This window comes from Myxocyprinus asiaticus, chromosome 1 (assembly GCF_019703515.2).
Source record: "Myxocyprinus asiaticus isolate MX2 ecotype Aquarium Trade chromosome 1, UBuf_Myxa_2, whole genome shotgun sequence".
Classification (NCBI taxonomy): domain Eukaryota; kingdom Metazoa; phylum Chordata; class Actinopteri; order Cypriniformes; family Catostomidae; genus Myxocyprinus; species Myxocyprinus asiaticus.
Window position 1 is genome coordinate 10,236,623 of NC_059344.1, and position 23,378 is coordinate 10,260,000.

The 23,378-nt window shown below is 37.8% G+C and overlaps 1 protein-coding gene across 2 annotated transcripts in view; it reads left to right on the forward strand.

Moving 5' to 3' along the window:
- Window positions 1-23,378, forward strand: part of cemip (cell migration inducing hyaluronidase 1) — a 204,304-nt gene that overhangs the window by 78,547 nt on the left and 102,379 nt on the right. For both annotated transcript variants that reach the window (XM_051664519.1, XM_051664447.1), the window contains exons 2-6: window positions 8,478-8,584; window positions 19,062-19,199; window positions 19,544-19,682; window positions 21,580-21,816; window positions 22,187-22,366. In XM_051664519.1, coding sequence (XP_051520479.1) covers window positions 8,527-8,584; window positions 19,062-19,199; window positions 19,544-19,682; window positions 21,580-21,816; window positions 22,187-22,366 — 752 coding nt within the window. In that variant the 5' untranslated portion in view covers window positions 8,478-8,526. The remainder of the gene's footprint in view (window positions 1-8,477; window positions 8,585-19,061; window positions 19,200-19,543; window positions 19,683-21,579; window positions 21,817-22,186; window positions 22,367-23,378) is intronic.

Genomic DNA, 23,378 nt, shown 5'->3' on the forward strand with positions numbered 1-23,378 from the left:
GGATTTTATCAAATTAATCGATTAATCGAAGAAATAATCGAAGATTAATCGATTATCAAAATAATCGATAGGTGCAGCTAGAGCTGCATGATTAATCGTTAAAAGATTGCGATCTCGATTCAGGCCCCCACGCGATCTTATTTCTGAATGACAACGATTCAGCTCTGTATATTAACGTTTCCATTGCATGCCATTGTAAGGTGGTTACATTTTTCGGCAGCTGCAGTGAAATTTCGGACCGTGAAGCTATTTTTTATTATATTAATCTCTCTTTATAAGCACTAAATATGCGCTAAATATGTGGGACATGGATATGCGCAGGGTGGTTTTCACGTGCGTGTCGCGCCATCTACTATGCACTCAGCAATATCCGTGCGCGTGCGTCAGCCAGGCTTTACCTTGATATGGGAACTCCGGTGATAGGAGAATAGAGCAGATCACATGCACGATTAAATCAGGCTTCGCTCTATATCATAAAACCTATGCGACCCATTTGAATTCTGCATGAAAATGTTCCATTTCAAAGCGCTATAGAGCAGTTCCACCATGTGAAACGGTAGACATCCTCAACATTCTGAACAGCACTGATGGGGCAAAGAGAAATCTGCCCTACACCAGCAACAATTACAAGATGTTAATATTTAAACATCAATACCTCCTTTACTAACATTTATCACAGTAAAGTGAACAGATTTTTTTCATTGCAACAGTGGCAGTTTTATTGTGTTTGTGCTATTTTTTAATTGTTTTATTTTTTCATTTAAAATTTTTTTTTTTTTAAGAAAGACTAACAACCTCACCACATTAATAAGGAGCCATCCACTGTGACTTATCTGTCATTATGGCATTACAAATGCCACTGTAATGAAATAACTATGGTAAACATAAGGGCAGATTCAATTTAGAATAAAAAAGTCTGGACATTAAAAAAATATATATATATTTATTTTTAAATAAAGTATTGCAGTTATTAAATAAACTGAAGCAAAAGACATCTGGTCAAATTCTCTAGTAAATTACATGTTATTTTGTTTAGTAGCCTAATGTTCAGGTAAACTGAAGTAAACATTTTTATCTTAAGAATTGTGAGAGAATCATGATCTTTATTCCAGGCAAAAAATTTGTGAATCTCAATTTACCCAGAATCGTGTAGCTCTAGTTGCAGCCCTACGTTATAGTCCTTCAGACTTGAATTATACAAATGTAGGTATTTCCTGAACTGCTCACACACACATGCTCTTGATGTGCACATCCACTGTTGTTGTTTCCACCTTCGTCTCCTGTTGTTTTCTGATGATTACATCTTCTTCTAGTGCTTGTGAAAGCACTGCTCAGTTGTGAGTGTTGCTACCTTGTGGACCTGTTAAATAGTGCAAATTATTCCAGGTGCATTCACATACTGAGTGTTCAGAGTACGCACGGTTCGAAAAATCGGGCCACATGCATTAAGCACTGGACACATGAAATTTGTGTCACACGTCAGTATGCAGACGCCAAGCATTCATGTATGAGCAATATTAATATTGGTCTTTGACTTAGCAAACAACATTACTAATTATGTGCAGTAATAGTTCTCATCAGATTGTCATTATTTACATATTATATCATGGGACAGCAGACTACAACTAAAGGTATGTGTGTTAAAATGTGACAATCAAAACCAAACACACACGGACAGCCAGACCTCTGTGAACACTGATAACACAGGCAGACACCTTTGTATTTAATATGCAATGAAAGCTGTTGAAAAAACTGCATGTCACCTTTTAAATGGCTCTGCATTCACCAGCCTAGTAGATCTTGTGGTATTTGGCTCGGGGGAAATCTGTGCATGCATTCGAAAACTCAATAAAGGGATTTTCTTTTGATTTTCACCAAATTCCATCACGGCAGGCTCAAAGTCAAGCGGCTGAAAGTGAAAGAGCAGTTTGCTGTCAACTGGCTTTTACTTTTAAAGGGAAAGTTCACCCAAAAATGAACATTTTGTCATCATTTACTCATCCCCAAGTCATTCCAACCTCATTTCTTTTCTCTGTGACCCACAACAGTAGATGTTTTGGAGAAGGTTCAAGCTTCTGTTTTCCATACAAGGACAGTGGATGGTGATTTACACTAAGCTCCATAAAAGTAGTACATATGACATGTGCACTATATTCCAACTAATCTAAAGTCATATGATAACTTTGAGTGAGGAACAGACCAAATTTTAGGTCGTTATTAATTAAAAATCATCCTCTCCGCTGCTCTCAAATCTCATTCTCGCTTGGGTTTGAATAAAAAGTGTTACCTTTAGACATGTGCCAGGTTTAACATCATCTATGTCAAATAACTTCAGTTATCGTGTGTCACACAAGTAATAGTAACAGAGCAAGTTTGAAAAACACAAACGCAAAGGAGATTTTAGAGTTATAACAGAAGACAGGATTATCAGTGAATAACGACTTAAATTTTGGTCTGTTCCTCACAGAAAGTTATCGAACTGTTGAATCAGTATGAACTGTTCAACTTAGTCTCATAGAATGAACGTTACTCTGTATACATTTTTGCAAACTGACTTGTATGTGCCACTTTCTACGTTTCGCTGCAGTTTCCTGGTGAAATGAACACTAGAGGCGCTACAACAACTGTGTGGTTTAAGCATTGTCACACAAATCATGAGTACAGTTGCTGATTTTAATTTTATATAAACGTATATGCTTCTGTTGAAGCCATCCGTCTGCGTTATATTACCTTCATTATTTAAAAATCGCGTTTAATAGTAGAATTCCTGGTGAACATCTACAGTACCCATGGTACAGCAGTGAAAGTTCTCTGATTGGTAGATTTTAAATAATGAAGGTAATATAATGCAGACGGATGGCTTCAGCAGAAGCATATACCACAAATCAACAACCTCGGAGCACACGGTATGTCTGTCTTTAAAGGTTTATAAGTTATTGTTAAAAATCAGTTCGTCTATGGAAAAAAAGAATGGGATTTTTACTTCAGGAACCAGACTGTTCTGCTCTGTTTCCATAGAGCTTTCACTGCTGTACCATGGGTACTGTAGAATTCCTGATAAACAACTACAATACCCATGGTACAGCAGTGAAAGTTCTACCAATCAGAAAACCGCGGCCAAGAAAGCCTGCAAAATAAGACCGGAAGTGACCGCCCACTTCAGTGACGCACTCTGAATGACACAAATGAGTCAGTCTCCCTGCACTTTTATATTTGTATATATCGGAATATTTCACAATAAACATAAACTATACTGTTTCTATGCTTATAATTAACAATCTAAAATTAATAGTTTTATACATTTCCATAGGTTTATATTCGATCATGTCATTCGCAATGCTTCATGGGATTGTAGTTCGTGCCCTCGTGAAAGAGGGTAAGTACACAGACTTGTACCTTTGACTTTTTGTCTGATTTTCAAATACTTTTTTGTCTTAAAATAAAGTGTGTAATGTTGTGATTTATCTCTGAGCTGGTTGGTTTGGATCATGCTTTACAACTCTTTAATGGAGGATTTTTTGAAAAGTCTGTGGAAGAAATTAATGGGAAAAATACTTCTGGGAACCCAGATGCTGAATAAGTGGGCGGGGGCACTGTTCCACTCTATGAAATAAAAAACAGCAGATGGTTTTAAACAACATGAAGGTGAGTGAATAATGACAGAATTTGCATTTTTAGGATGGCTGGCTGCTATTTTTGTGTGCACAGGAGTCAAACTAGACAAACTAGACACCCAGGACATCAGTTTACCTACAGCATCTTATTTTTCCTAGGTGTACTGCATATCTAAATGTGAATTGGAGGCAAATGGCATTTGCACAGTGTGACATGGATTTATTCTCTAAACTGCAAAGTCTGACTTTTTGTAAGCAATGAAGTGATTCACATAGCTTGGTGCAGTAAGTTGTATGCTTGCGTCTGTGTGTGTTTGTGCAATTCAAGTGTGTACCTCTACCAGGGTGGGATATTTACATTCTGTAGATTATCAATAAAAAACGATTTTTTTTAATTATTTTTTTATGTTTTTATAAGTCACACTAAGTCTCATCAAGTTAATGCATATTTAAATTTATTTTGCATTGCTTCAAGAAGAAGAATTTCAATAATACAGTAACAAGCATATTTCATGTATCTTTTATTTGTTACTGCTATCTAATTTTAAGAGTCACCTTCCTTAGTCTGCAATTAAATTGCTAACCGTTGCTAAGGTGTTCTGAATGGTTGCTATGGTGTTATGGGTGGTTGCTACATTAGTGCTCACCGGTCCTAGTCAAAAGAATCCACTTTCAAAGTCTCTAGATATTGCTCAGGTCCCTTCTTCAATGTCAGTTTTAGGCAAATAAACTCTCGCTCCACACACATTTTTACCCTGCAACTATTATTGCCACAATGTAGTCCTTGACACTTTAAGCCACATTGTTTTTCCCCTGTACTTTCAAATGGGTTATAATCTTAAAGGGATTCACCCAGAAATGACCGTCTACTCACCCTTGTGTTAGTTGAAACACAAAGGATGTTTTTTTTTCTTTGAACACAAAAGGAGTTATTTAGCAAAATTTCCAGGCTGCTATTTTACATACAATGAAACTGGATGGTGATCAGTAGCACACATAAGGACAAGCAAACACCATAAAAGTAGTCCAAAAGAATTGTGCGCTATATTCCAAGTCTTCTGAATCCATACGATAGCTTTGTGTGAGGACTAGACTTAAGTTTAAATATATGACTTTATTCAGATCTCATTTATCCTTGTGTTCAGTTCAAAAACTGGACCTTTAGTTTCACCAGCTTTGACATCGCTGACGGCAAAGACCATTGGTTCTTGAGTGTGTCATAATTAATCACAGTACAGTTTGAATATATCTGACCACAAATGAGATTGTAATCTTATGAAGATTTTCAGTGAATAATGGCTTAACTTTCAGTCTGTTTCTCACACAAAGCTATTCTATGGCTTCAGAAGACTTGGACTATAGCACACAAACCATATAGACTACTTTTATGATACTTTTATGATGCTTTTTTTTATAATTCAACATCTGCTTTATTGTATGAAAAATGAAAATCATTTTTGAATAAACTATTCCTTAGAGGCAGTTACTCATGAAATAATCTTGCAAATCAGACTGACAGCATTCAAAATGAAATATTTGATTTATTGAGCCAGTCTTACCTTTGTCAGGTTTATTCAGCCTGATCTCCTGAAAATTAGGTGACTGTGGTATATATAATGGTGATTATTATTATAATTATTATTATATTATATTTATTATTATTATTTAATTTTATTATTGATATATTCTTTATTTTTTCTCACCAGATGAAGCTGAATATGTTGGCTACATAAACTGTGGAATATGTTGTTAACTGTGGTTTCTCCTGGTATTTCGGATGTTAATATCTGCTGAAACAACATTTTCTTTTATGACTGTGTAGTGTGCAACTGCAAGCAACAATGTTTTTCTGGAGGTACGAGGTGTCAAGCAAGTGTAAAATCTCAAGCACACATTTTGCAGTGAATATTAAATACAAATACGAATATTAAAATAAATTAGAATAAATAAATATAGCCTACAAATTGAAAGCACCGTAAACCGCTATCAGAAAGTTTTATGATACACTCGAGGCTTATTTTGTGTTCACATATTTTTGTGGAGGACATAATTAATTAGTTAATTTACATGTGCAGAATTAGTGAAATGCAGTGGAATAAATTGCAAGATCGAGCCTCTATATATTTTTAGAAATGAAAAGCAAAACAAATGCGCATGTTTTTTGTAATCCTCTGTGTGCAATAATATTCTTAATAGATTTACACTCTATGAAGTATGTAAACCTCTATGCAGCATTTAAACTTTTTTGGAATAAAGGATTTAACGGATAATGACATTAATGTGGATATAAATGTGGTCAACTTACAGTCGAGCTCCACTATAAAATCATCACTTCTTTGGTCAGGAATTAAACATCGCGCTCATGTAAGGATTTATAAACCAACGTGTGAATTGTGTGAAACATTTGTTGTTAATGTGTTACAGATCAGACATTTCAAACAGACATTTCAAGAAGTGGAAAATGTGTATGAAATAGTTAATACTCTTTACAAGCTTAGATTTATAAGACGCACACAATTAACGGAGACTGCAAACGGAGTCGAGAATGCGGCTATCCGATTTGAACTTAAAATCACCATGTGCATTTTCATTCAAAAGGTTTACACTGTTGTAATACTGGTTTTACAGACTCATCATTGCTTTGTAATTTTCTATACATTTATTTAAAATATCGCTTTATGCCTGTGTTCGTTGGATGATCGGTCTTCCGAATATTGTTTTCTATTGTTCAGATTACTTCGTTATTCGTTTTGAAGTCATTATTCGTGCCTTTCCGAATAAGGTGTTTGGCTTCGGGCACATCCCTACTGTGGTGACATTTTGTTAATTACACATATCGCAGCAGTTCCAAGGTGAAAGGTCCACTGTGGGGTTCTAAAAGTGAGTTCTCCCAAACAGACAAGGTTTTTGAAGTTAATGCATACATTACATCCCTACCATAAACCTTAAACCTAAACCTAACCAATACTGTCATAAAAGCAATTGTGAGATGAAAAACACAATTGCTCAAGCATTTGATGGTGTTTCTGTGAAAATTTTGGCTCACGTGTCTACCGCACAACTTGATCTTGCTTGAATAAGTTTGTTAATGCAATTGGTTACGTAATACAAATATAAAGCTGCATCACCTAACAAGTTGTGCACTATGACAAAAGTGCTGTAATGTCATTGTGTGAGGGACAGAGTGAAAAGTAAGTGTTTCTGAACTGATAATCTGCCTTTTTACTCCTGATTTGTGTAAATAAAAGTCGTTGTTGTAGCGCCTCAAATGTTTATTTCACCGTCTACAGATGTACATAGAGAAATCATTTAGTAAACATTTAGGCATAGGAATTTAATTCTATGAGACCAGGTTGAGTTTATTGGTTTGCTTTTGCACATAACTAACATATTGCACTTCACATGCTGATTTGCATTACAATTTGAATAAACAAATAAATAAACAAGCAATATTTGGATCCATTTAGGAGAATATATTCACTCCAGCGGGCAATGACTGACATGCTGATAAGACGAAGTGTTGTCAGTGGCAGACCATTATATCAGAAAATCACAAAGACAGCAGATGTATTTATGCTACACCATGCAGAGGTGCATAACAACACTACTTGACACGTCGGACAAGACATGATGCAACTGTTACCTTGGGACAAGGAAGCCATCATGCCCTGGGCAGATTGGCAATGCTAATAGATATCACAGCATGACAATCCTAGTGCAGAATAGCACATATGGAATACAGCTTAATTAAAACAGTATTAATAGTTGGATTAAGGTGAATGTGCAGCCCTAAAGCCTTAAATACAGAACACTAAAGCTAAGTAGAAATCATGTATTGGCAATTATTTTACTTTGGTAAAATGTCTTGGTTTAGCCTAACGTTGCATTGTTCTCTTTCTTTTCTCATCATATAATTGGTCTGTCAAGCATAGCTGGAGCCTGCATGAGTGAAACCGGGAAACAGGATCCCATGTATATCTATATTGGTTATGTAACTTTTTATATAACTGCATTTAAACAAGCAGAATGTTATTAGCCCAGTCAGTACCTGAGCCCTCGGCCTGCTGTAGTCTTTGATCTTTTTTGGATGTTCAAGTAATATTGCTGGTGCTCTTCTAATCTCTTTGAAGATAACCACATAACCTTCAGATATCTAAAGTTTCAAAGGAATGCAAAACATGAGTGCACCACATTCAGTGTTAGGCAAACTGACAATGTCACTCGCTGGTTTCTATGGCAACTTCTCATCTGCGCAATGACATTTTTTTTCATTCAACTGGCCATAGTCTTGTACGTGCACAGATGTACATATGGAAGAAAAATCACAACTGAGATCTCTTGAAAATCCTATTTGTTTCATTTGTTTGCTGTAGACATGTGAGATTAAGTCATCTGTTTTTCAGAATTTTCTCCCAGTAATCTCACATATCTCCTCAGAAGAGATGCAAACAGCATTTCAGAAGTTTCAGAAGAGATTTCAATACTGTTTCAGACTGTGCTCATATTTGCCAAGATACAAAAGTCTGCAATCCGAAGTCAGAGATTTCAATATGAACTAATTTCTCATCAAATTCTCCCAACACCAAATTATCTGAGCTACAGTATGCCATCAACATACATTTCATAGCTATATACTCTTACTGTGTGTCAACAATTGTCTCTCTTTAGTTTGTATTTATTTTTCTTGAGGAATAATAATACCCCCCCCCCCCCCCCCAAAAAAAACCGTTTGAGACAATGTAGAAGAAACATAATATCTACATGAGAGCTATGAAAGAACAACCTCCGATCAGTCATGCACAGAATTAATTCAGCTCGCCTAAGTGATAAATGAAGTAATTATTTGTTTGTGTTGTGTTGCAGGTGACGCGCCTTTTTATCTCTGGACCAAACCAACCAACAGTGCTGAAAAATGAAGATCTGTGTTGCTTTAATTGTAAAAGTAGCTGCTCTTGCCATTGCTCAGGCTGGTAAGTTTTTTGCTCTCTTTCTGTTTTGTCAATTTCGAAAATGTTTAAAATGACATTAACAGCAACATGTTAGAAAAATGTGCTGATTGAAGGATGAACATTTTGGTCCTTATTTTTAAGGTTGTGCCATCTCACAGTGAAATCTGAAATGTCTCGGTTACATGAAACGTAACTCTGGTTCCCTGATGGGAATGAGACACTGCGTGATTGCATTGGGACACACTCTGAGTGTCACGTGGTCTGAAGCCCTTGTACAATCACAGCAATTTATTGGCTGGTGGTGCTTAAGTGACGCCCCTAGGGAGCTACGTCATGGGCTCCATAAAAGCGCTCGCTTTGGCGCCATCGAGTTAGAGATTCTGCAGGAAGGCACGAGCCTATGCAGCTGCTAGAGAGTATGGCCACCTTATGCAAATCTCGTTCCCACTCAGGGAACCAGGGTTATGTTTCATGCCCCTTTCGTAGTAACTTGAGCTGCGTAATCGCATTGGTAACACGCACTTCATAAGCACTTGATATTGCATCAGTAAGCCAATAAAACAGCCTTTGCTTGGACACTGAAACACCCCTGTTGCGGCCACCAAAGCACACAAACAACTGTTCTGACTTATGCCACTGGCTAGTGCGGTCAACATAAACTCGCAGCGCCCGAACTGTGCAAAGCATATACAGTCTTTCATGCTCTTCCGTCTCAAATGGGGGAGGATAGAAAGCCTGAAAATGAATAGTCTACGAGAGAAATTATGTAGAAACAACCATGGGCAAATAGCCCAAATGAGGTCTTAACACCAGTTTTAAACATCCTGGTGCAAAATCCATACATAAGGGATTGAAAGACAGGGCATGCAAATCACCAACCCTTTTAAATGATGCCAATGCTACTAACAGGGCCATTTTAAAAGTTAGAAACTTATCAGCGACTGTTGTCAAGGGCTCAAACGGAGTACCTAAGAGCGCCTCTTAAAAAAACAGAATGCAAATGGGATGAAAAGGTATAAGCCTGCGTACCTGGCACATATCACAAGTGACAAGAGAATGTCTACAGACAGGGACTCCATGCTCAGCTGCTACAGTGGTAACATAGACTTTAAGCATTGCTGGGGCAACCCAAATTGGTGTACTGAAAAAATGGGGTAGAACTAAACCGGTCCCAACATATAATGGGAGAACAACGCATAGTACCCAGATAGTGTGAAACACCCTCGCGAACAAAAGCATTGCCTTGACCAACTCGTTCCCCAGTGCGAGCCACGGGGGAAAACGAGGGAAATTCCAAACTGAGCCAATATTAGCTCAAAGTATTCCTTAACGCGATGCGCTTGGTTGGACTGCAAAACTATCACGTGTAGATCCAACAGCTGACTGAAAATAGCGACGTCCATGCCACCACCAAAAAATCGAGCAGAGATAGCAGTGCGCATCTCTTGTCTCGCCAGAATGCCTGCGGGGTCCACGAACGGGCAAAAGACAAAAAAAAAAGAAGAAAAACTAGTTAAAATACCTTGCATCTCCTGAAAGCATCCTGAAAGAATAATGGCACCGATGAAGCACTTGCGCGTTGGTTCGCCATCACTCCGTTGGGGAATATTCTCTCATTCCAGTCCCCTCGTTCTGCGGCTGGGTTCACCGGTCCATGCATGATCCCCTCCGCTCACTGCTCCTCCATTGCCTTATTCATGTGAATACTTCCAGAATGACACAGAAAAAGATAATAGGGACAAAGGGGCCAATTTGTTTCATTACCTTCAATGACGAATTCTCTCATACAGCGTTTTTTTTTTTTAATAGTGACTGCTCAAGACACACATGGTAACTATTTCACATGCTTGTTCATCAGAAAATGGCCGCCTAGCTAGGCCTCAGAGCATGTCCGATGAGACTCGCACTTTCGCTAAAGGGGAGGGCGACAAACACGAGGAAGAATCCGATGTCTGTTCACACTCCAATCTTCTTTGACACAAGCTGAAAAACCAAAACTGCCCCCGCACAGGGAGCTCCAATCTGGAGGTCGTGGAACTGGGACAAGTAGGGATAAAGCCTCATGGTGAGAAATTGCGAGCCTCGAACAGTGCCGCTGTTCCTGTCGGAACCTTGTAATGTTTGAAAAAAACATAAAAATTCCTCTGAAATTACGCTGTATAAAATGGAGTCGCTTCTTAAATTCCATCCTGTGTTGCCACTCAAAAGGGAGAATAATAATGATCCTTGCTTCGACGTGAGTCATTGGTACAACACGGGCCAGACGAGATTGTGTGCTGAATTACAGAAAATCTGACTAATTGGTGCCAAAGTGAGCGCTTTTATGGAGCCCGTGACGTAGCTCCCTAGCGGCATCGCTTAAGCGCCACCAGCCAATAAATAGGCATGATTTGTACAAGGGCTTCAGACCATGTGACACTCAGGACGTGTCCCAATGCGATTATGCAGCACGAGTTCCTACGAAAGGGAACAGTAGGTTGACTTTTCTTTAGCTAAAATCAGTCTATACTTACCGAAATGCAAAACACTGCCCCCAGTGGCCAAAGGGGTAGTGCGCACGGCCGGCCAAATCAGCCAAGGAGAGGGATTAGGCCGAGCCGGATGCGGCAGTTCGGGAGAGAGAGAGCCATACGCAGCTGCCATGTGTGTATTTGTTTGTGTCTTTTTAAGTTTTCATTAAACATTATTTTGATGGTTTGTCTGGTTCCCGCCTCCTCCTTGCCCACATTGCCTTGTTACATTGGTGCCGAAACTTGGGAAGGAGGAGGGATGTGCTGTCATGGAGTCCTTGCCACTGCCTTACCCCCAGAGGAGTCGCTGCCGGCCGCCAGGATGCGGAGGAACGGCCGCCGTCCGCCAGGGGAGGAGGGGCTCGCTGCCGGCCGCCTAACATTTTTTTTTATTTTTATGAAAATTTGTGTCCTTAATAGATGTATTATGTAGTAAACTGTATTTTAAAATGTATAAAGCACTCAAGGCCATGCTATAACTATATTTACAATATAGTATAGTATGTTGTCACACAATATAGCTACTGCATAATAAAACTATTAATGGCACAAATTTTCATTAAAACATTATTTTATTAGGCAGAGGTTATTTAGTATGTAGCTGTCCAAAATATACAGACATCCTTCCATTCTCATCTTAATCCCTGCTGCCATACAGTGAGTGACAGATTGACTGAGAGTCTTATAACAGACAGAGACTCTTGGATTTAGTTTGCCAAACCCACAGCAGCCATTTGAGACTTTATTCCACTGTTTCATGCTAGTCCAGCATTCAATAACTCAGTTTTAAGCCAGGACCCAACAGTGCAATCCATGTCTTTACGTGCCTGTAAATATTCTCCCTACATTTCTGCTTCATTCAACTTCACTCTGCAAAGCAGCTTTACTGTAAATTCAAACAGAAGTTCCTCTTAAACCTTGTACTTATCACAATAATTGTAAACATGAGTTGCAATTATCAAAAGGCCATGCAGCCTTCTATATCAAAAAAGGGAAGAAAATAAACTGTGCCTTTTTGCATTGTAAGCAGTCAAAATGATTCAATGCATTTGCACAAATCCGTACGAAAACATGTTTGCATGTGAGTTTAGAGTGGTTTGTGGTATTTTGAGCAATGCACTTACATGTCTTTTCAGAGTGGAAAAGAGCAAATGAAATCCTGTGGGAAAATCTGCATTTTAACAGCTTTTTGTTGAAAACACAAAGCATGATGTGTTTCCACATTTTTGTTGCGGCTTGAATTCCGTATTTTGTAAGGCTGGTGATGACATTGATGTGTATCTCTGCAGGATTACTAGTTAGTGGTCACATAAAAGCATTTGTTTGAAATGATACTATATGCTACTGTGTTTTCCTTCATTCTTTCATTCTGCGAGAGCTGAGCATGAGATGAGTGGGGTAATTAATTAAAGGCATGCTTAACCCTCTGGGGTCTGAGGGTGTTTTGGGCCCTGGCTTTTTTCAGTTGCTTAAAAACATATTAATGGCTAAAGTCTGATAACACTGTATTCAGCACAAACTGGGCTACAATAATATGTGAGCAACATGTATGTACATGTTTGTATTTTTGAGAAAATAATGTTTATGCGTGGTTTTTGAAAAAACAATATACTAAACACATACTAAACATTTGTTCAAAAGACTTTTGAGAACTGGATCTTGTAGCCTAGAGTTTTTGCTATGAAATTATGTGAAACCCATCCTGATCACTCATTCATACAAAACAATAAAGTCATTTAACTTTTGTAAGACACTTTTAGTGTTAGAAAGGCCATATGTGAGGAGGCGTGGATGATCATGAATATTGATGTGATTCACACCTGAGGAGACAAAGAACCCTTCCCTGAGAGAGAATGAATGTGAGGAGACTTAATGATTGAATGTATTGTTTGTAGCTCATTCACAAAATCAAGTTTAAGTTAAAAGAAGTAATCTGACTATACATTTTCTTTACATAAAGACTAAACTTTAGACCTACACTATCGTTTAAAAGTTTTAGATCTGTAAGATTTTTTAATATTTTTAAAAGAAGTCTCTTCTGCTCAACAAAGCTGCATTTATTTGATCCAAAATACAGCAAAAACACTGATATTGTGAAATATTTTTACAATTTAAAATAACTTTTCTATTTGAATATATTGTAAAATGCCATTTATTCCTGTGATCAAAGCTGAATGTTCAGCATCATTACTGCAGTCTTCAGTGTCACATGATCCTTCAGAAATCATTCTAATATGCTGATTTTCTAATATGGGCATATTTACAGCACATTCCCCTTCTGTCACTCACTTGACGTTGTGTCGTGTAAATGTGTAAAACGTCTCGGTTACTGTTGTAACCTCCGTTCCCTGATGGAGGGAACAAGATGTTGTGTTAATGTAGTGACACTAGGGGTCACTCCTGGGAGCCCCAAACACCTCCAATCTTTGAGAAAAGGCCAATGAGAATTGGCGAGTGGAATTTGCATGCCACCATCAGGGAACGGAGGTTACAACAGTAACCGAGAATTTTTACACATTTACACCCGAACAGATATTTGCAAGCACAAGCTTCGTTGATGGTAATGAGGCAGCATAAACACTAGTTAAAATCTAATCTAAACATTCATATTATTTTTATATCATATTACATAAATTTATATTATACAGCATATAATTTAAATACCTGCTTTAGCCGAAACAACATTTAAATGTAACTAAAACTTGCCTCTTAGAACATATTTCAAATTTCAATATTCTGAATCCTGGCTGGCAAGTCTGGAAATAGTCCAACTAGTAAAATATGTCCATGTTTATATAAAATAGCATGTCAACTAATGTAAGTAAAGACTTACTCATCCGAAATTGTATCCTCGGCTGGATCAAGTCGCTCTTCAAAATGCAAAGGTTCATCGTCGGAGTCCTGCTCTTCTTCTGAGGAAAATGTGAACTCTTCGTCACTATCCAGGAGCTTCCTCACCTGTGTAGCGTGCCATCTTCCAAACGCGCAGGAAAGTGAATGAATCTGATGATGAACTTGATGTTTTTTAAGGCACTGTTGGGGGCGTTTACCATTTGCATTGATCACCTCAGCACATTACCGTATGAATAGCGCTCTCTGCTGGTGGGTGTGATCACATTAGGGATAATTAGCTGAGCCAGGAGAAACTGTACATCAGTTTGTTTCATACAGATTACATTGCAGCAGAATATTTGTTTTAAATTTGAATTGTTTTATTTAAAAGTAGACATTTTAAGCTTTCTTTAGACATATGTTTCATGTTTGTCTGATAAGTACACGCAGAGTTTCAGTTCATTTTTGTGACGTGTTTCAGAAAGATGCTCGCGGAGACAGAGACGGCTGAAGGCGCACCCTGTTTATATTCTTTACAAAAGCACAAGGTTTTGTTGTTATTGTGAGTGTACACAAATAAAAGTAGACCCTTTATATTCTCTAATGATGTCTTACACTTATCTGTATGCCCAAAAATGATGGAGTATTTTAAGATATTTTAAGGAAAAAATCCAGCAGGATGCGCTGGCAGGTTAACCCCTGAGGGTTAATCTAATGGTTCCTTTGTTGTTCTTTCATTGCCTGTTCCTTTATTTAAGAAATCTTCCATCTTTTCTTTTGTGTTATGTAAAGGAGAAGCTTGATATTTTGAAGAATGGCATTTTCTAGGGCTTTTTGTTTGTGTACTAGCATATTTGAGGTGTTTATGACATGTAACTTAATGGAGGTCCTGGAGAGATTCAGGAAATCTTATCAGAAAGAAAGACCTTATTCATGCTAGCTCCATCTTTGATTTTAACGGGAATGACAACGAGGCTGTGAGGGATAGACGTATAGTCTCTTCAAGGCTGTACTGCAGTTTAAAGTGTTTTTGGATTGTTCTGTGGACAAAACATTGAAAAAATATCTTCCTAAGAACATTCAGGAGACAAAAAACTCCAGACAACATAAGTTCAGATGGGATCTAGGAGCTTTATACAGCTTTATACCACCCGTGCCACTGAAGAGATGGTAAGTCTATCCCTCACAGCCTTGTTTTCATTCACCTTAAAAATCAAAGATGGCGCTACTGTGAATTAGGTCTATACCCATAAAACTGACTGCACAACATCCTAACAATGTCTCTGGTCCACAATCTAGTGAGCTGCCTCGCTGTCTATAGGCAGCTGTCTTCTAAAGCAGCATCCTACATGTATTTCTATAGACCAAACAATTCAAGTCATTATGCTGTAACAGAAAATGAAGCTCTAATGTCTGTAATGTCCTCATTGAGCAGTTAAATAAAAAATGTGATTGAAAATCATGCCTTAAAACTGTTTGTCTTTAGCTCCCCAGTGAGCAAGCCAAAAGCAACTGTGGCAAGGAACTCAAAACTCCATAAGATTTTAGTTAAATATCCTTGGGAGGAACCAGGCACAGCTGGGGGAGCCAGCTCCCCTCTGGCTATACAGCATGAATATAATGCCAGTATTATTTATCTACAAGTCATGTATTATTTGATTGAACTGAGTAGATGTTAGTAGGCAATGTTTAAAACTAAAGGATACTGAACTGCAAGTTTGATAAGTGTCTTTCAAGTCCATCCCGAATTGACTGCGGAAGTGCATGTAGGTGCAGTGTCCTTTATTGTTTGGCTGAAGAAGGCTTTAGTTGGCATTTATTTACTGTCTATGTAGTCCATTTTAAGAGAATGTTGTCTGTCCTATGATGAAGTTGATGCAGACAGTGGTCAGTGAGGTGTGCCTCACAGTTCTGCTGGAAGCTTGTTGCATTTCAGTTCGGTAAAGTCCAAGGTGCAGCCAATGAAGCATTCCTTGTTGTATGGTTGGAGTTGGCAGCAGTTCATCCTCTGATAAGTCCATCATAATAGAATGAAGTGATGCAGAAACTGATCATCGATTTGCCCCCTCGCTGTCTGGTTGGCACAGACTGCAGTTAGTAGTCATCACACAGCAACATACTGGGGTGGGAGTGGACATCGGGCTGGACCGGAGCTGGATCTAGCAGGCTCTGGTAACCTCGGGATATGTATGAGGGTTGAGGGAAAGTTATGTCATATCTCATGTAGGGCACTCTGAATCTCCCTACAATTTTAGGGTTCCCCAAAATCCCACTTGTCGCATTGCATTATAGGATTGTCCTCTGTACAAGAATACATGCAATGTTATCTTACAATTTAGACAAAAGAAAGTATCATGTAATGTAGCATAATTCTGATAATAATGCTGCCTAGTGTTTGGACAACATGGTCAAACTGGAAATCTTCACTTTCTCAGGGAAACTTCACTGGCCACCGCCTGCACCTCGGACTTATAATGGACTTCACCAGAAATTAACTGTCACAAGCTTCCAGCCGGACTGCGAAGCACACCTCTGCTTGCATCATCTTTGTCATAGGACAGACATCATTCTCTTAAAATGGAATACATAAACAATAAATGAAAGCCAAACTAAAGCTTTCTTCAGCCAAATAAAAAAAGACACTGGATCTCGTGCACTTCCGCAGTCAATTCGTGATGGATTTCAAAGACACTTAATCATCAGTCTTTCAGTTCAATATCCTTTAGTTTTAAACATTGCCCACCAACATCTACTTAGTTCACTGAAATAATACATGACTTGTAGATAACTAATATTGTCATTAGATTCATGCTGTATAGCCAGAGGGGAGCTGGCTCTCCCAGCTGTGCCTGATTACTGGTTTTTAAGGCATGATTTTCAATCACGTTTTTCATTTAACTGCTCAGTGAGGACTTTAAGACATTGCAGACATTACATCATAATTTTCTGTTACAGCATAACTTTTTGTAAAGCTGCTTTGAAATGATGTGTGTTGTAAAAAATAAAATAAAGTGCTATAAAAAGACTTGACTCGACATGTGCTTCTGAATGTTCATCTTCCCTGAAATTGACCCCATTTTGCCGAAATAATTACAGACGCCATCCCCCATCAGTCATTTTTGCACTACTGACTACTGATAGCGTGTTGTGTGACTAACCTCCAAGATACAGGTTCTGGTTCCGTGGAAACCAGGAAGCAATTGTGTTCACATAAACAATGATGAGTGTGATTCGAAGGTTTAATTTTCACTTTAAAAATTACATTTTTACTCCACTGGCGGTAAGGTTTTAATTTTTTTGACTGTATTACATCATTTACAACCTAAATTACAGCTCATTTTAGGCGCTACTCTGTGGACATTTCACCCAGAAACAGAAGCTCAGTTGTACCCATGTGTTCATCAGCACTTCCAGCTTTGGCCTCTAGGATTAGTGCTTAAATTTTAGCACAGACCGATTTCAGCAGCAAAACTTTCAAACTCCTGTCGTTTAATTCACAGTGCGATCAATCTGTGCTTGGAACAGCCTTAACAACTAGAGAGCGCCTATGACACCTTAAAATGCTGCATACATTGGCAGCTCACTATGTTTTGGAACAGAGCAACAGTGGTGAAAACTCTTTGACCAAAAGATGTCTGCCTTTCAATATGAAACAATTACAAACTGAAAATGTCTCATTTCATTTGTGTGCATGTTGTTGTTTACTAACAGTGAGATAATATATTGTGATAATATGAATGTGTGCGACCCTCCGTTCAGAGAGCCCTCCACCCTACAGTTAGCTGACCACTAAGTCAGCTGTTCACCCAAAGCAATTTTTCAAATGGCTGAAGTAAATTATGATTTTAACTTTATGATTGGTCTGGTGTAGATCACTCCCTCACAGTAACTCACTGGATCTTCTCAGACATCCTCACAACATATGATAGATTTATCATTTCTTAATTATAATTAAATGTAATTCTTTCATTAAAAGGAAAGAAAAATCATACTTGAGATCTCTTACATATTGGAATTGTCTTATAGACAGCAATGAGATTAAATAGAGAGCAGAAAAGTCTTTTTGCTTAAGACTTTTTCCTGGAAAAACACCCAGTAATCTCAAAAGTCTGCAATCAAAAGTCAGAGATGTCAATAGGAGCTCAAACATTTTTCATGAAATTTTCCCTAGAGCAAATTACCTGAGCTATGCTATGCACTTAAATTGAATAGCTTTATACTCTTACTGTATGCCAACAATTGTTTGTGTAATTTGTATGAGGAAGTTTAGGAGATACATCTGAGATGATGTTAGTACATATATGAAACATAAGCAAATCATATAAACATGAGAAACCGATTAATTCTCCTGGCTATGAAACGGCTATAAAACATTCTTTAAGGTTATTAATACTACTATTATTGTTGCTGCATTTAAATGCTTTGGCTTTGTTTGGAACACATAAGAAAATGCATTATTTCATTAACTCAGTGAAACCCTCTATTTGCATTTCAAAGCCCAGATATGGAAATATTCTCTTCTGCATTGGATCTAGAGATGTCCTAGTTGTGTTCAAATCAAGCGTGTGGTCTCTCTGAGGTTTTTACACCATTAAAGGGAAGAATGAGACCCTTTCAAAATGCAATGGCACATTAAAGTTTGCCTGCAATCTGAAAAAATCTGCGTGTGGTTGAACTGCTGACTTCATTTTATCAGTTAGTTAATAGCAGACAAACTGTTTGGAGGGTTATCATGGTGCAGCTTTAGTTTTTTTATTTATTTATTTTTATCCGCTTTGGTAAAAAGACAGTGAGTACGGAACTGCCGGAATAATACAGACCCCACTCAACCCAAATACAACATGTCCTTTCCTAACCAAGGAGCTGGTCTTGACCAAGCTGGGTCCAGAACGAGGAAAGTGTAGGGAACCATTGATTTTCCTAGATATGTTAGGAATTTTGATTAGGGTTTTCATTTAGGGCTGTAATAAATTAATTTTACCAACTAGCATTGTACACTCTTGTATTGTTGCTCATTCATTAATGACCTGTAATAAAGTCAGAGTTAATTGACTTTCTTTACCCTTGTGCGTTGTAAACATTCTAGGTTTTCCGAATGTTCAAACACCCCTGCTTTTACTACTTAATTAATATTTAAATGTCTGTATGTGTTACAGTCTGTCCAGATAAGATACCTGGTTTACAACCCTGGAACCCCGGTCACAACGAGGCCCATCAAGTTACCATCGGTTACGGCCGGAAAGTCATCCTTACCTCCTCTGCAACCGTCCATTCCATCGAGATCCTCAGTGGAGGTATAGTTTCCTAATAAGCCCTCTCAATCATGTCTGCAACATTGAACTGCCTCAAAGATTAACGTTCCCAATGATAAAGGCAAAACTTAACATGGGCTGTGATATGCTGAAATCAAAGGCCATCACAGTTATCACTCTAAGCATGGAATATTCCAGAGATTGGTGGGGAAATTCCCATCAAAATCCCTGCCAGCAAACACTTTCTTTTACGTTCAGAACTAGAATCAGAGCTAGAATTAGACTTAGAAAAAATTCTGCATGTTTATTGGTTGCAAATAACCAGAGGTGATTTGCAACCCCTGGTGATTTGCAACCCCTTGGCTGGATTTTTCTGTGCTTTTTAGGGAAGCTTGTGATAGCAGATACCAATCGACCCATTTTGCTGCGAGCTAAGCACATCCTCATCGGGAACAAAGGCGAACTTCACATCGGCAGTCCAGATTGTCCTTACAAAGGCAACCTCACCATCTCTCTCTTTGGCAGGTATGTATAGAGAAAGGCATTGACAAATCCTTAGACTTGCTGAAATGCTCCAGTAGTCTTTATTTAAGGGCACTCACACTAAAGCTCCAGTGGAGTGTTTAGCTCTGCTAAAGGTGTTTTGAAGAGGTGGAAAGCACAGGGCTAGTTTGAAATTCTCATTGCTCAATAGATGCATACTGAATGTCACTTTTGCACTTTGCATTTGTGGCAAAAGTTACAATTTTCTCAACTTTTGGTTGCATGACAATATCACCTTTACATTTAGCATTTTCTTTGACGTGCATTGCAGCAAAAGTAAAAATTTTCTCAGCTAATGTTTGCATGACGGAAAATCACATAACACTGTGGTTTTTCGCTACGTGCATGCGGCAAAAAGGTAGAATTTTACCAACTTTTGGTTACATGATAGACTGTTACTTTTGTTCTTTGCATTTTTTCTCTAAGTGCATGCAGCAAAAGTTAGAATTGTATCAACTTTTGGTCACGCTTTCACATTTTGTGTTTTACCTTTATGTGCATTGCAGCAAAACTAACAATTTTCTTATCTTTTTGTCGCATGACAGAATGTCGCTTTCCATTTTCTTGTATTTATTTTATGTGCATTGCAGCAAAAGTAAAAATTTGACGGAATGTCACTTCTGCATTTTATGTTTTCCGTTATGTGCATTGCAGAAAAAGTGAATGTTCTCAACTTTTGGATGCATGAAGGAATATCATATTACACTTTGCATGCAGCAAAAGTTAGAATTTTATCAACTTTTGGTCGCACTTTCACATTTTGCATTTTTCCTTTACGTGCATTGCAGCAAAAGTGAAAATTTACTTGACTTTTAGTTGCATGACGGAATGCCACCTTTATATTTTAAATTTTTTCTTTATTTGCATTGCAGAATAAGTGAAAATGTTCTCAACTTTTGGTCACATGACGGAATGTCACTTCTGCATTTTGTGTTGTCCGTAATGTACATTACAGTAAAAGTGAACATTTTCTCAACTTTTGGTTGCATGACGGAATATCATATTACACTTTATTTTTTCTTCTACGTTCATGGAGCAAAAGTTAGAATTCTCAACTTTTAGTCACATGATAGAATGTCACTTTTGCTCTTTGCATTTTTTCTCTACGTGCATGCAGCAAATGTTTGAATTTTCTCAACCTTTGGTCACATGACGGAATATCATATAACACTTTGTTTTTTTTCTTCTATGTGCATGCAGCAAAAGTTCGAATTTTCTCAACTTTGGTCGCACTTTCAGATTTAGCATTTTTTGTTTTCATGCATAGCAGCATAAGCATAATTTTCTCAACATTTGGTCGCATGACGGAATGTCGCTTTCACTTTTTTTTTATTATTATTTATGTGCATTGCAATAAAAGTAAACATTTTCTCAGCTTTTGGTCGCATGACGGAACATCACCTCTGCATTTTGTGTTTTCCATTATGTGCATTGCAGAAAAAGTGAAAAATGCCTCAGCTTTTGTAGTAGCATGACTAAATATTACTTTTACACTTGCCTTGCAGCAAAAGCAGAATGTCACTTTGCGCTTTGCATTTTTTCGCTACATGCATGCAGCAAAAGTTACAAAAAAAAAGAAATTCAACTTCTTATCGCATGATAGAATGTCACTTTTGGGGTCTGCGTTTTTGTGCTACGTGTGAGGCAACCAAAGTAACAATTTTCTCAACTTTTGGTTGAATGATGGAATGTCACTTTTGCACTTTGCATTTTTTCCTCTGCATGCATGCCTGCAACAAGTGTTTGAATTGGTCACATGACTTTATGCAAACCCTTGAATTTTTTGTGTATGTCTTTGCCATTGAAATGTGTAAGTGCCCTAAACACTGCAGTCAGTTTAACATGGTGTTTTACTCCATCTGAACATTTTGGTACTCAGGTCTGATGACAGTGATGACCAGCACAGTTATTTTGGCCGAAAGTACATTGGTGTCGGAACTGGAGGAACATTAGAGATCCACGGAGAACAGAAGCTGTCATGGACGTTCCTAAACAAAACACTCCATCCTGGGCAAGGCAGTGAGAACAGTTACCACTTTGAGAGGAGCTGGGGCAACAGAGGCATCATCATTCATGTCATCAACCCAAAAACTGGGGAGGTGCTACACTCTGATAGGTCAGTGCTTGGTTTTCAGCTCTTTAAGTTTGTTTAAATGAAACGGTTTTTACTTTATGTATGATGGAGTCGAATGCGTTACTTTAGTACATCATTTAAAATCCGCTGATGGTTTTAATATCGTTGGAATTAGAACAATAATTACAAATCGACTGTCAAAACAAAAGCCGTTTCCAAGTTGGCATCGTTGCAGATGATCGATCTGAAACTATTTTTCATCACAGAAAAGGGTGTCTGTTATTGAATCACTGTCTTCAAAATAATCATTCATTCTCAGAACATCAAAGTATGCTTGCTGGCTTCTGTAACTTTCCTGACTCGGCCAAGATTAATTTCTGTGACCCACTTTTATGTTTGTGTGTGTGTTCAGGTTTGACACATATAGGAGCAAGGATGAGAGCAGGCGACTGGCCCAGTATGTAGACGATGTGGAAAATGGGCAGATCTTGGCTATGGTGGTTAATGATGAAGGATCCAACAACCTGGAGGATTTGGCTAAAAAGTCTCTCACAAAACTGGGCAGTCGGCACTTCCATCGACTTGGCTTCCGGTAATGTTACCCATTTCCAAGTGTTGGAAAAACTTGCCCATACCTGCTGATCCATGACCTGTTTAGAATTTGCTTTGAAATTCACCATTAGCCAAAACCGAGCAAGGAATTTGGGACAGTCTGGTCCTAGATGAGTGTTTACTTTTTCCCGCAAAAGGATAGTTCACCACCCAAAAAAACCCAGAAAATTCTGTCATCATTCATGTTGTTCCAAACCAGTGTGACTTCCTTTCAAACCTGCATTACAAGTAGATGTTAGGCATAATAGCAGCCTCAATCACCATTCACTTTCATTGAATGGGAAAAAAAGATGCAATGAAAGTGAATGGTGACAATGGTGAAAATTCCCTAACATCCCTGAACTGTGATTTGACAAGATGACTGATTTTTTTTTACTTAAGTAAAAGTACTGCTACTGAATAAATAATTCACTTGAGTACAAGTAGAAGTACTGAGAAATATTATGACTCAAGTAAAAGAAGTAGTTTGCCAAAAAACTACTCAAGTAATTATGTTACAAGTTACTTTATGAAAAATATATTATAGTATATACGCTTCCATTTTTAGAACACAAAGACATTTTTGTTCTTGAAAGAAACTGATGCTTTCTTTCACCAAGGATGCATTAAATTGATCAAAAATATTGCCAAAATCATTAATTGCAAATTATTATTATGGTTTGAAATAATTGTTTTAAGTGGTATATATTCAGTTTTTTCTTTACCCATGATGGCAGACATATACTGTGTCACCTATTCCTTACAAAAGCATTCTAAAGTGCTAATTTGGTACTCAAGAAAATTTTCTTATTATTAGAACAATTGAAAATGGTTGTGCTACTTTGCAGAAATCACAATTTTTTAAAAATAGGCCAAAAGAAACACATTTCTCCTGAAATTCTATTTTCTCCTGAAGTGTATTTTTGTAGACAGATGAAGGCTATTCCATGCATTACTGTTTAAAAAAAAAAAAAAAAAAGAATCTCTAACCAGGATAGAGAGGGAAGTGAACG